The 14,134-nt window shown below is 36.1% G+C and overlaps 1 protein-coding gene across 4 annotated transcripts in view; it reads right to left on the reverse strand.

The window, feature by feature from the left end:
* Positions 1–13,608, reverse strand: part of IKZF3 (IKAROS family zinc finger 3) — a 91,536-nt gene extending 77,928 nt beyond the window's left edge. For 2 of the 4 annotated variants that reach the window (XM_069543350.1, XM_069543348.1), the window contains exon 1: positions 13,318–13,608. In XM_069543350.1, the coding sequence (XP_069399451.1) occupies positions 13,318–13,324 (7 nt within the window). In that variant the 5' untranslated portion in view covers positions 13,325–13,608. The remainder of the gene's footprint in view (positions 1–13,317) is intronic. The other 2 variants (XM_069543349.1, XM_069543347.1) reach the window with 2 other exon arrangements.
* Positions 13,609–14,134: the final 526 nt, after the last annotated feature.

Below are 14,134 nucleotides of genomic sequence, written 5' to 3' on the forward strand. Positions count from 1 at the left end.
AAATAAAATTTAAAATTGAAAATGGTAAGGATCTGGTTAATTGAGATTTCATCAAAATTCACATGTGAATAATATGTTATCTATGAACAAAATCAAATATTTACATTAGCAACAAAACATGCAACCATATTTTTAATTCGAATGATTGTAAACTTTTCATTTTGTTACTTTAAGTAATTAGCATTCAGTAAAGGATATCCGCTAATAAACATGGAAGTCTGCTCAAGGTTATGTGGCAGCCTGGTGGGGAGGGGACTTTGCGGGAGAATGGATATAAGTATATGTATGGCTGAGTCCCTCCAATGTTCACTTGAAACTATCACAACACTGTTAACTGGCTATGCTCCAACACAAAACAAAAGTTAAAAAAAAGAATACCAGCTAATATAATTCTATTCTTAATTTCAGAGATCAGATTTCCACTTGCTGGTCTGTCTTTCCAGCACAGCGTAGGAGCTAAAAGAGACCAAAATGTCAGTCTCAGAAAGAGCCCTGCACTGAGTTTGCCAGCTGTCCTCAGCACTGGTGCCTGACAGCAGCCAGAAAGTTGCCTTTGAGTGTCAGCATTTCCCTTTACCTTCATAACAATAAACTGATTTCTCTATCCCCATACCTCTTCCCCATACCTCTTTCTTAAGTTTAAAATGTCCACTTTTACGTTTTAACAAAAAGCTTTGGAAACTGAGTCACTGACTACAAAATGATCCTTATAATCAATGAAATTAGAAACGATGGAATTGAAGTAGATATCTTACGTATCTTATCTCTTCTTTCCCTGCCACTTGATATTTGAATTTTCTCCAACATCCAACTATTTGGATTATGAAGTCTCTGCTTAGACACTTCCAAGAATACAGAAGTTATACTTTTCCTTTTCAGAAAAATTCTAATGTTTTAAAAAGTTCCTCGTTAAATACGGTGGAACTCAAAATTTCCTGAACTGTCCATTTCAGGTCCTACTTCAGCTTTCTGGGAACATCCAGAATAAATTATTACACAAATGCTACCACTCAGTTCCCTAACCATGGTGAGAGCTTTCTTCTGAACCTGGTTTTGTTTGCCTATGGTCCTCCAAAAATGTGGCATCAAGCACTTAGCCCAGGAATGCAAATGAGACTTCATATTATCTCATAGCATCTCTGGAAAATAAACAGGTGCAATGGCATTTATTATTCTTCCCATTTTACAAACAAAATTTAAGACAAAAGAATGACAAAAAATATAAAGTCATGTAATTGTCCAAAGGTACAATGTCAGTGGCATATTATGAAGAGAAACAGGATTCCTCTCTTGAGTTTCAACCTTTGTTTCAAAGAATTTAAATAATGTTTTAAGGTGCTTTCCTACATAGATTATAAATCTTGGAAGAAGGTCAGAACTAGAAGACATTTTAGACCCAATTAATTTCAAATACCTCAAGTGAGAGGAAAGGAAGATATTAAAAAAGGGGGGGCATGCGTTAAAATGAGAATAGTCTCTCCAACCATGAGATTCTTCCTTTCCTTCCTCTTTGGACCAAGGTAAAGGTTAAGAGACATCAAGAATACTTCTCTAAGAACATCAGATCAATACAGCCCACATTACCCTCTTTTTTTTTTTTAAACAAAATATTCCATTTTCCCTAGATTAAATGTGAAGAAATTATAGACTGCAGGGCACAGATCTTAAACAGCAAATTCAATATCTAGTGTTTTTTGCCTTGAAAGGTCTGTTACTCTAAAGTTGTAGAAAAATATGTCTTACCATGGGTATCACGTGCCAAAAAACATGCAGAGAGAAAAGAAAGAATAAGCATTTCATGCCATTGACGCTTTTAAAAATTGTCTGTGCTAAAATGATTGAATCCAACATACTGCAAGTAAGATTTTCATTTCGTAACTGTAAAATGCCTAGTTGGTTATAAAATAACTGAAGTTAAAAACAAAATATCAATTGAAGATGGGTGACAGACTTAAATGTGAAAACTACAACAATCAAATTTCTAGAGGAAACTATATGAGAATATTTTCATGGCCTTGGATAGGCAAAGACTTAATCCCCAAAGGAAAAAAAAGAACTTAGTCTTCATTAAAATTAAGAATTCTGTTTATCAAATAGATTAAGAAAATAAATAAACAAGTTACAGACCCAGAGAAAATATTTGCAATACACATCTGATGAAGTTTATGCTTCTAAATTTTAAATGCCTACAAAATCAATAAGAAAAATATAAACAATCCAATTTTTTTAATGTACAGAAGACTTATAGCACTTCAAGAAAAAGAATATGTAAATAGCCAATAAACATACAAAAAGGTACTCAACATCATTATTCATCAGGAAAATACAAATTAAAACCACAATAAAATACCACTAAACACCTACCAGAATAGCTAAAATTTAAAAGACTGACAACAGCAAGTGTTGACAAGATGTGGAACAACTGGGGATCACCAGTGAGAGGGTAACAAGTCCAACCACTTCAGAAACTGTTTGGCAGTATGCATCATACCTAAGAACACACCCACACTATGACTTAGAAATGCTAGTCCTAGATATATATCCAAGAGAAATGAATGTATATGTCCATCAAAAGACATGTACAAGAATATTCATCATATAGATAAACAATGGAAACAAATCCAATGTCCATCAACAGTACAATTAATAAACAAGTTGTATATTCATACTACTCAATAATAAAAAGGATGAACTATTAATAAATGTAACAATATAGATGAATCTCAAAGGTACGTTGAGTAAAAGAAACCAGACACCCAAAAAGGACCTACTGTATGATTTATGCAGAAGCCAAGAACAAGAAAACTGATCTATGGTTACAGAAGTCTGAATAGCGCTTTACTTGGTGTGCGTGCTCCGTCACTTCAGTCACGTCTGACTTTTTGCAATCCTACGGACTGTAGCCCATCAGGCTCCTCTGTCCATGGGGATTCTCCAGGCAAGAATACTGAACTGAGGTGCCATGCCCTCCTTCTGGGGATCTTTCTGACCCAGAGATTAAACCCATCTCACTTATGTCTCTTGCATTGGCAGGAGGGTTCTTTACCACTAGTGCCACCTGAGGAACCCTTTTTACTTGGTGTAAAAGGAGGTTTTGCAAATGGGCACAAAGGGAATCTTCTGGAGTGATGCAAATGTCTTTTTCTAAATTTTATTTTACTGAAGTATAATTGATTTAAATGCTATGTTTCTGGTATAAAATGTTTCCTATCTTGACTTTGAAGGAATGCATATAGATAAAAATTAATCAACCTGTATATGTAAGAAACGTATACTTCATTGGATAAACTATTCCTTAATTAAAAATAAATCTATTGAACACAATCATTTTCAAATATCTAAAACACCAAAGGAGTTCCTGGAGGTCCAGTGGTTAGGACTTGGCACTGTCACTGCTGGGGTTCTGGGTTCAATCCCTGGTCAGAGAACTAAGATCTTGCAAGCCACATAGTTCAGCCAAAAAAAAAACAAACAAAAAAAACACAAAAGCCGAAACCTTAAAAATACAATTATAGCAGTATCTTCTTTTAAAAAAACGTTTGAAATTTGGGAGATTTTCATAAGTTTTCTATAGTTTTTATGGACTATATCTATACCAACCATCCTCTGAATGGGCCCCGTGTAAAAATTCCTATGGTGAGGAAATTTATTTACATGTTATGTACCACCTAAATATGAAGATATTTTCAGTGATAGCTAATTCTCCAATCAAATTTTCCTGAGGATTGAGATTTTAAGATTTGCTTCAATTTTGATCTTTGATTTTTTTCCTTTTTTCACTAAACTTAGGCTACAGATAATTTGTGTCATTCATCCTTGGAAAACAAAAACAAACAAACAAAATCTCTTGATCCACATCTATGCTTCTCTCCAGCAATAGCCCCACTTATTTCTGTGCTTCACTTCCTAGCTAAACTTCTGGAGAATATAACCTGTACCCAGTGATTCTACTTCTTCTATTCCCCTTCCTGCTTTAACCATTTCAGTCTGGTTTCCATCCCCACAACTCCACAAAAACCACTTTTGTTAAGGTCACTAACAAGTTTTACATTGCCCCAAACCAGCCCACACTATTTGTCCTCACCTTACTTGATTTTCCAGCAACAGTGAACATAGCTGTTCACTCTCTCCTCTGAATTCCATTACACCACACTCGGTTGGTTTTTCTACTTGTCTCGCCATGCTGTTTCTCATATGTTAGCCCCTCCACCTCTACATGACCACCTAAGTAGGACGCGTCTCAGGGCTTGATCCCGAGCCCTCTTCTCACAATAGGTGGCCCCAGTCATTCTCATGGCGCTAGTCGGACATGACTGAGCGACTGAACTGAACTGAACTGAAAGATCACCTACGTGCTGAGGATGACCAAATTTCTATCTCTAGCCAGACTTTTTATTCAGAGGAGAGGTGCACCAACCCTGCCCTGAGCATTATTCTTCCTTTTAGCACTGTTCTTTTATAACACTTCAAATAATTCAAATCTTTTCATTGGGGGTTTATTTGTTTGGGAGCCTACCTTCCTCAGTTCAGTTCAGTCGCTCAGTCATGTCCGACTCTTTGCAACCCCATGAATTGCAGCATGCCAGGCCTCCCTGTCCATCACCAACTCCCAGAGTTCACCCAAACTCATGTCCATTGTGTCAGTGATGCCATCCAGCCATCTCATCCTCTGTCATCCCCTTCTCTTCCTGCCCCCAATCCCTCCTAGCATCAGAGTCTTTTCCAATGAGCCAACTCTTCGCATGAGGTGGCCAAAGTATTGGAATTTCAGCTTTAGCGTCAGTCCTTCCAAAGAACACCCAGGACTGTAAATTCCAAGCAGGCAAAAGCACTGTTGTCTTCTTCACCATTGTATTGCCACTATTTTGCATACAAGACACATAACAGTCAGTGAACAGTTCTTGAATGAAGAATGAATGAATAAACATTTCTGACTTTTGAATTACATTGCTATTAATATAAATGTTATATTACAAGGTAAGTCAAAACCAAATGTTATAAAAACTTTCATTGCTCAGCTTTCTTTTAAAACCAGGATATAAACAATAAAAATATATTCTAGAACAATAGGAATACCAGACCACCTGACCTGCCTCTTGAGAAACTTATATGCAGGTCAGGAAGCAACAGTTAGAACTGGACATGGAACAACAGACTGGTTCCAAATAGGAAAAGGAGTACGTCAAGGCTGTATATTGTCACCCTGCTTATTTAACTTACATGCAGTGTACATCATGAGAAACGCTGGGCTGGAAGAAGCACAAGCTGAAATCAAGATTGCCAGGAGAAATATCAATGACCCCAGATATGCAGATGATACCACCCTTATGGCAGAAAGTGAAGAGGAACTAAAGAACCTCTTGATGAAAGTGAAAGAGGAGAGTGAAAAAGTTGGCTTAAAGCTCAACATTCAGAAAACTAAGATCATGGCATCTGGTCCCATCACTTCATGGAAAATAGATGGGGAAACAGTGGCTGACTTTATTTTGGGGGGCTCCAAAGTCACTGCAGATGGTGACTGCAGTCATGAAATTAAAAGACACTTACTCCTTGGAAGAAAAGTTATGACCAACCTAGATAGCATATTAAAAAACAGAGACATTACTTTGTCAACAAAGGTCCGTCTAGTCAAGGCTATGGTTTTTCCAGTAGTCATGTATGGATGTGAGAGTTGGACTATAAAGAAAGCTGAGTGCAGAAGAATTGATGCTTTTGAACTGTGGTGTTGGAGAAGACTCTTGAGAGTCCCTTGGACTGCAAGGAGATCCAACCAGTCCATCCTAAAGGAGATCAGTCCTGGGTGTTCACTGGAAGGACTGATGTTGAAGCTGAAACTCCAATACTTTGGCCACTTGATGCGAAGAGCTGACTCATTTGAAAAGACCCTGATATTGGGAAAGATTGAGGGCAGGAGGAGAAGCGGATGACAGAGGATGAGATAGTTAGATGGTATCCATATGTCCATACCAACTCAATGGACATGAGCTTGGGTAAACTCTGGGAGTTGGTGATGGACAGGGAGGCCTGGTGTTCATGGGGTTGCAAAGAGTCAGACACGACTGAGTGACTGAACTGAACTGAACTGAAAGATATAAAGATGATCTACTGCTAACCCAGTGTGTGCTATGAAAGTGATGTTTCACTAATACTTTTCAAACTGTGGGCCATGTTTATCAGATTTTAGTGTGCACAAGAATGCCCTAGGAATCTCATTAAAATGCAGATTTTGATTCAGCATGTCTGGCCTGAGATTCTGCATCTGTAACATGTCCCAGATGTTTCCAGTGCTACTGGTCCATACACCACACTTGGATTAACAGGTGTTTAAAGGATCTTTGTACATGAATTATGAATTAAACTGAACATGTGCTGGATCCTAACTTTACTTCTAGTAGAATGCAAGGTGATTTTTGTACACATCATCTTATTCAGACTTGCTGGTCTCTTGCAGTATTATAAACTTAGAGGAGTTCTCAACCTTATCAAGACCAAGTGCCCTCCTCTTTTAGAAAAAGTATTTTATAATACCTCTTTACCCCAGGTCGACCCCTGGGTTGGGAAGATCCCCTGGAGAAGGGAACAACAACCCACTCCAGTATTCTTGCCTAGAGAATTCCATGGACATAGCAGCCTGGCAGGCTACAGTCCATGGGGTAACAGAGTCGGACACAACTGAATGACTAACACACACACACACCATCATAAATTAAAAATAACCTATCCACACATCGAAGTTTTCTAAAAATGAAAACCTAACTGTAACATAAATGTGAAATAAATAAAATAATTTGTTTTAATATCTAAATGTACTAGTAAATTATTATAGAAGACATAATAAGAAGGTAGTCAGATGTGTTTATAGAATCATCATGAATGCAAGAGACAAAATATGCAAGATATAGCTTGCATCAATAATGGCAAAAGTCTTGGCTCTAAACTAAAGAAAGAATCATCTTCCTTTAACTTACTGGGGGTTGGTCAAAAGGAACCCAGACAAACTTTTTGGCCAACCCATAGACAGCAGTTTCATTCTTAAACAATTTAGATTGCATTAAAACCATGCAAGAATACTTTATGCATAAAATACAGTTAGGTTCTAGCAGTCATTAGGTGACATAAAATATTACTAAGTTTCAGAAAAGCAAGAGATTCCAACCTAGAATAGGGAACAGCTTCCTAAAAGACTGCCAGTTGCTGATCTGTGGTAGAGGCAAAGGGTCAATAGCTAAGTAGCAGTGGTCCCTACAGTAATATCCTTACCTAAACAACTTTACATGAGCACATATGCATAGGAAAAAAATATTCTGTGGATAAAAATTGAGCATGCTCAATAATCAACTTTTTATGAATGTGGAGTTATATCATAGCTGATGTAAAATATAATACTCCACTCTGAAAAAATGGTTTTCGTAATATTTAACAACTAATCATTTTTGCCATCATCTGCCTTTATCTCTGCAATTGAAGATCATTTGTTATACACTTGTGCACAGTGTAGACAGTAGCACAAATGTATATCAGAGGCTCGATTTGACTTTCATGTGTATCATTTACCATATATTAGCGCATTGAAGATTATCCCTATAAAATGTATATTCAGACCTCAAAATAAAACTTTTTAACCAGCTCTTTGAAAATATTAAAAATTTATAAATGTGGTATGAGTAAGATCGTGGTTGTGCACTGAATTTTTTTCCTGTGCATATTTGCTCATATAAAATTGCTCTCATGTTCTAAATATTCTGCTATGTTAACATTCTCTCAAACGGATAATACTTTGCAAATAAACTGATCACTGTGTGATAGAGAAATCAAATGAAGTAAAATATGGTATTCTCAACTTTAAAAAGCAAAACATTTGTTGTGAAGAAATAGTTTATTGTGGCTTGCTGAAACACTGCAAAAAATGTAGCAAAGCCAAGGATTAGATTTCACTATGTTATTTTGCCCTAAATTAAGCCAGTATTGGATTAGAAAAAAATAACAGTATTCATCCTGTTGAATTCAGCCAACATTCGAAGCTCTTCTATCAAACCTTTAATAGCACCTCTGACAAATTAACCAGAAAAATTAACTAGCTTTCATGTCACTATTTTCTTTACTATCTTTACCACAAAAGTTGAACAAATAAATAGTCAAATGACCAAACATAGGCAATTTATTAGTTGATTTATTTAATAAATATGACTGCAGTCCTACCATGTGCTAGGGACTAGGCAGGGTACTAGCTATCACTGGTGATAAAAAGATCCCTACACTGTGGAATCTGACAGTTTGGACGGGGCAACAGGTGTACTAATGACCAAAATATGCAAGAAATCCAGTTAAATAATCTTTAAATAATTAAGAGCTAAGAGTAAAAAATACAGTTTTGCACTGCTTCATCAGTGATGCTATTGAAATGTTTTCCATTTCTCTTATTTTAAAAAGTTTCCTTTATAAACCCACAAATAACCTGATGTGCCAAAAATGTTATCTCTAAAAACAGTTGCTAATAAATACAATTTGTGATATGTTGCCAATTCCATTGACATAATAAGTCAGGAGGTAAGCGGCTTTTGAATTTTTGATGCATAAAAAGCACTGCTTCATAAATGCTTTTATTCTGTTTCATATCTATTATTAAACATTTCGTTTTTTCTGTCTTCTAGATGGGCTACCTGTCCAATATAATATGGTATTGACTCCAAATTATATTGATTTACTCTACATCACTTTGTACTCTAAGAACTTTAATTCTGGATGCAAAAGCAGATTTCATTAAGGCTGAAAAAATTATCTCATTCAGGATCATTAGGGATTATTTTGACAGATTTTACAGCAATAATAATTAATAGTTATATATATATATATATATATATATACACCACTTTTCAAATAATCCCCCTATAGAAATATAGTCATTGTTTCATTATTTCATCTTTTTCAAAAAAGTGATTCAAAAGGGCTTACGGTCATCCTTATGATTTCTAATTATTATGAATGTGCCAGTTAATGGGAGAGTTGTATTTTCAAAAGGCTTAACAGCAGCCTACTCTATGTTCTCGTGACGTTTAGAATCTTTTTCCACAATAACTAACGTATGTTTAACACATTCAAAACACATTTATTGGGTACTACAGGCAGCTTCTGTGTTAATCACTCCTTCTTCACACATGGTCTAGAGCTACAGCTTGAGTTAGGAGCCAACTCATACTGGTTATCTGATAAAAGACCTACCGATAATCTTTTAGTCGTAAGTGTAAATATATACACTGATGACAAACTTTTAACAACATATTAAAAAGGTATCACCAGGAAAATGTATGATAATTTTATGAGACCATTCATGTATCTTACTGACTGAGAAAGTAAATTTCCCCTCATATTTGATCCATATTTTAATGGACTAATATGTGATCCTGAAATCTGCTCATGTTAAAAGGTAAGGTTTAGCATTAAGTAATATGCTAGTCAAAAAATCAATACCATTTTTGTTTTCTAAGTTTTCCTTTCTGTTATACCATTTTAAATACTTAAACATTTTTCTGAGTTCTAACAAGGAATTGCTAGCACCAATCCCTTATTCACAAAGAATAATAAAAGGCATCAAAATAAAGATAATGAAAATGACTTTTCAGCACCATTTTTTCAAAGTTTTTTTATGTGGACCATTTTCTTAAATTCTTTATTAGATTTGTTACAATAATGCTTCTGTTTCATGTTTGGTTTTTTGACTGTGAGGCATATGGGATGTTAGCTCCCTGACCGGGGATCGAACCTGCACCCCTGCAGTGAAAGGCAAAGTCTTAACCACTGGACCGTCACCAGGGAAGTCTCTTTTGGGCACCATTTTGAAACTTTAATGCAACAAACTCTGAGGATCTTTTATGAACCAGGAACTGCTCTTTGCACTGAGTATACAAAAATAAGACATAGTTTCTGCCTTCAGAAGCTTAAAGACCAGTGATGGAATAAACACTTAAATCGGTGAATAATTTCAATATAATTGGGAGAAGTATGCATAGCAAGGAAAGGCCCTTAGCCCAGTTGGATGGAGGTGAGGGACTGAATAGAATGACCACCAGAAAGCACCAGGAAAAGTCATGAGGAGGTCCTTCATGGTGATAATGCATGAAAAAATGAGTAGGCATAACAAGGTAAAGAATGGGATGAAAATTTTAGGAAAGACATGGAAGTATGAAACAGCATATTAGATTGTAGCAAACACAACCAGAAATTTTCTTAAATTATGTTCTACCAGGACCCCATGACCTTTCTGTGGCTTTTGTTCCTTTGAATTTTATCAGTTCAACCTTCACATGTTCATAACGGAGGGCTAGTAAACCACCATCTGGAGGCTGTATCTATGTAAATACCATCCATCCAGAACAGAGAAAGGAAGCTAGAAATGAAAAAAATGGCTACCACAAAAGCCATGTGGTGGGAAGCTGACATCAAGAAGGAGACAAAAATTACACAATAACCTGGGAATATTTAGTGTAGGGGGATTCAGCTCTGCACAGTTCGAAACCCCATGAGAATATACTACAGAACGATATATAACCTGATGCTCAGAATACTGAGTCTGGGTCCCTAAGATAAAGTTTTCTCTTGTGGACCTCACTTATAAGGGGTCTGTGTAACAAATACTCATAGAAAGATTTCTTCCCAATAATGTTGAAATAAAAAAGGTTTTTAAAAATATTTATTTATTTAGCTGCACTGGGTCTCAGTTGTGGCACATGGGCTTTTCTCATGGCATGTGGGATCTTCATTCCCAGACCTGGGATCAAACCTGCATTGCCTGCATTGGAAGTGGGATTCTTAACCACCAGACCACCAGGGAAATCCCAAAAGTTTTATATTAAATAAGAAATACGCCAATATCTATAAAATTCGTATTTGTGAACTACCCATTTCTCAACTATCAGATAGAAGAGATATTATTATAGCACAAATAACAAAATTCAGTAACATAAAGATCTCTGTGTAGAAAATATTCAGGATGACAAATTGGGAGAAAAGGAAACAATTCTAGTTCTCGATTTATTACATGCATTAACTCTTCATCTTTACATGACAAACTTTCTATTTCAAAAGCTTATTTCATCTGACATCTTCACACACAGAAATTCTCAATAAATGTCTGGTGATGAGTGAAAAAATGAATAACTTTTTAAAAAGATTTTATATGTTGAAGAAATACTGACTATATAGTTTCACATTTCACAATAAACCATAGCATATTAATCTGGCCCCCAAATTAGGCAGAAAATAAAAGTACTTCATCAAGTACTCTACTTGCTTATAGTGCCAAGATATGACAGGTATACACTATGGGTCAAATTCTAAACTGGGACCAAAATATCAAAATAATATAAAAGTACTTTAAATATCAAACACATAGACCAGATTAGCCAATCTTGAGTGGCTATAATAAACCAGATATTTTATTACACCAAATACTCTGATCCTCAAGGACGTGATGTTAGAATAGACAAATTCACATCACTAACCCTTCTGTTAATCTTAGTTTTTAAGTGTGAAATCTGAGCATCAAGCATACCATGTAACATCTATCTCCACAGATTATGAATATAATCTACTCATCTAAACTCACCTAGTGATTCAATTCTGTATTCTCTTTCCATTTATAGCCTGTACATTCCAAATAAAATTCTATACAAGTTTTCATTCCTTTTTTATTCAGCTTATCAAAAAGTCAGTTAGGGCTTTAATATCCTGAATTATGCTATTTAGTTAATAATTCATTTCACATTAAATAAATGAATTCAGGGGCATTAACATTTATAGAGAAACATTCCAGTTTCCACTATCTTACACTAATTCATATGTTATTCTTGAGAATGAAATGATAATGACTAAGACTAGGAAAAAAAAGTTTTGGAGTATTAATCTATCACTTCACAAAAATAAACTCAGGAATTCATTTGAAATAATTAAAGCCTGAGTGTTTTTTTTTAATTATTTTTTCTACTGTACAACAACCTAATTTTTTCCTGTTCTTGGTCAATGAAATCTTTACATAAGAATTACACATCATAAACCATTTTTCAAATATTCAAAGTATAAATTTTTAGATTTACTTTTAAACCTTGATTTAAAGCAAAAAGTTTTTCATAAGAGAAAACCCTCAAAATATTCTTCAATAATGATCATTAAAATTTTTTTTTTACAGAATACTAAATATGTACTGTGCACTGACTTATCATTTGGCGCTCTACTTAGAGGTAAAAAAAACACGTATAAGTGCCAAGTCAGTTTAAAATTATAAACATACCCATGTGTAAATTAAAGATTTACAATCACAGTACTGTGCTCAATTATACATGAAACAAAATTTACTTTGTGTCCTGACATATTCAATCAAGTTTTAATAACTTCATAGATCCTAGACCTAAAGCAGCCAAAGATCAACGTATACTGGCAATAAGAGAGCCTTCAATCATTATGAAGAAAATATCCAAGCTATTGATAATTATTTATCAAGTTAACATTTTAATTAGGTGTCAGTGTCTCATTTGCTAATAGAATGAATACGTTTCTCACAAATTTTTATTTTCTATTTTCTGATTTTCTCCTCCAACTTGAGATACACCTGCCATGTTCAAGGTTTTAGAAACACTTGTGGAGAAAACTGTTGAAAAGTTTAACACTGTGAAATTTTAGTTATCCCAAGGAAGTATATATATCCCAATAATACTGAAAATTTGGGGGGAAGTGAGGATAGTTTAATAACTTTCAAAATTAATTCAAATGAAACTTTTCATGTGAACTTAATTTTTTGCTTTGAGTAAATAAGTTATTAGAAGATTGAGTACCAAGGGAAGCACAAATGCCATTACTTAAAAATTTACCTTCCCATATGACAGCATTTACCCTTAGGGGGTAAAAAAAGTCACCTTTCATCCTAAAGAAGTCACTCAGGTTAGCCCAATTCCAACGGACATTGAAGCCATGGACGAAAAAATCATGCAAAAGGATTAGTTATTCCACCTTAGGTTTGCTGCCATTTCAGGGACACCCCATAAGTACTCCTCCTCTGCAGAATCAGAGTTGACCCCTGACAACCCCTAAGAGGTAAAACTGCGGAGAAATTATCACTGTCCAAAGTTAGGTTGGGGGTGGGGGAGAGGTAGCAAATGAGAGATGTATGAAAACCGACACGCTTTGCCCTCTGAAATGCCTATTATTTACTTTTGACAAAAGAAATAAATAGAAGCAAAACCGAGATTCAGAAGGAACTCTCTCTGCTGCGTGCACCGGTTGAGCATTTCAAAGACCCCTTAGAAAAGAAGCAGGCTGGAGGCTCACCTTCCATCTCGCCGCCGGGCTGGGCTGGAGCTGCCGCTCTGGCTACCCAGCCGCTCCACGTGCTCCTGCCTTCGCCGGGACGCAGCGTGCAGCTGGCGGGAGATTCGCAGCTCGCAGCTGGCGGGAGATTCCCAGCGCGGGGAGTCCCCGGGATCCGGGCGCCGCGTCGGCGCAGATTGAAAGGGGCAGGAGCCGGCGACCGGACTGTGCGCGGGGTTACAGCGGCGCTGGCTGGCGGCGGCTTTAAAGGACGCTCACCGCCAAGGTATCTACTGCGCCTCCAGCCGCCTTTTGAATGTCAAAGCCGAGAACCCCAGTAGGAAGGAAATGGCAAGACAGTAAATTGTCTCCAAATGTCTATTTTAGAAGGATAATGGAGAAGAGAGTAATATCACATGGCGGGAGGGAGGATCTGGATTGCTTTCTTGCAAGTCTAAGTTCAAAGAGGTTTGTCTTGAGCAAAATCTGTAACTTTTGATCTAGATTCAGGGATGATAGCCACAAATACCATCAATGAGCACTCTATTAAATGTAATAGGTTCTTCTTCCTCAACTTTTCATCTCACATAATAAAAGTTCTTGGTCCAAGTTTTCAGGAGGTTCTAAGACAGTTCCAAAGAGTGTTGGCACTTTCATCAACTCAACTTTCAATTTTGGAAGCAATATTCTCACTTTATTTTCCCTTTTGGAAACTGCTTGGTTTATTTCCCACCACTCACAAAACACTACACATTGTATTTATGTGTGTTTATTTTCTACTACCTTAGCTTCTTCCTAATAGGATCTGAGACAGCTTACAAAAATACATATATAAGGT

The sequence above is a fragment of the Ovis canadensis genome, chromosome 11 (assembly GCF_042477335.2).
Source record: "Ovis canadensis isolate MfBH-ARS-UI-01 breed Bighorn chromosome 11, ARS-UI_OviCan_v2, whole genome shotgun sequence".
NCBI lineage: Eukaryota > Metazoa > Chordata > Mammalia > Artiodactyla > Bovidae > Ovis > Ovis canadensis.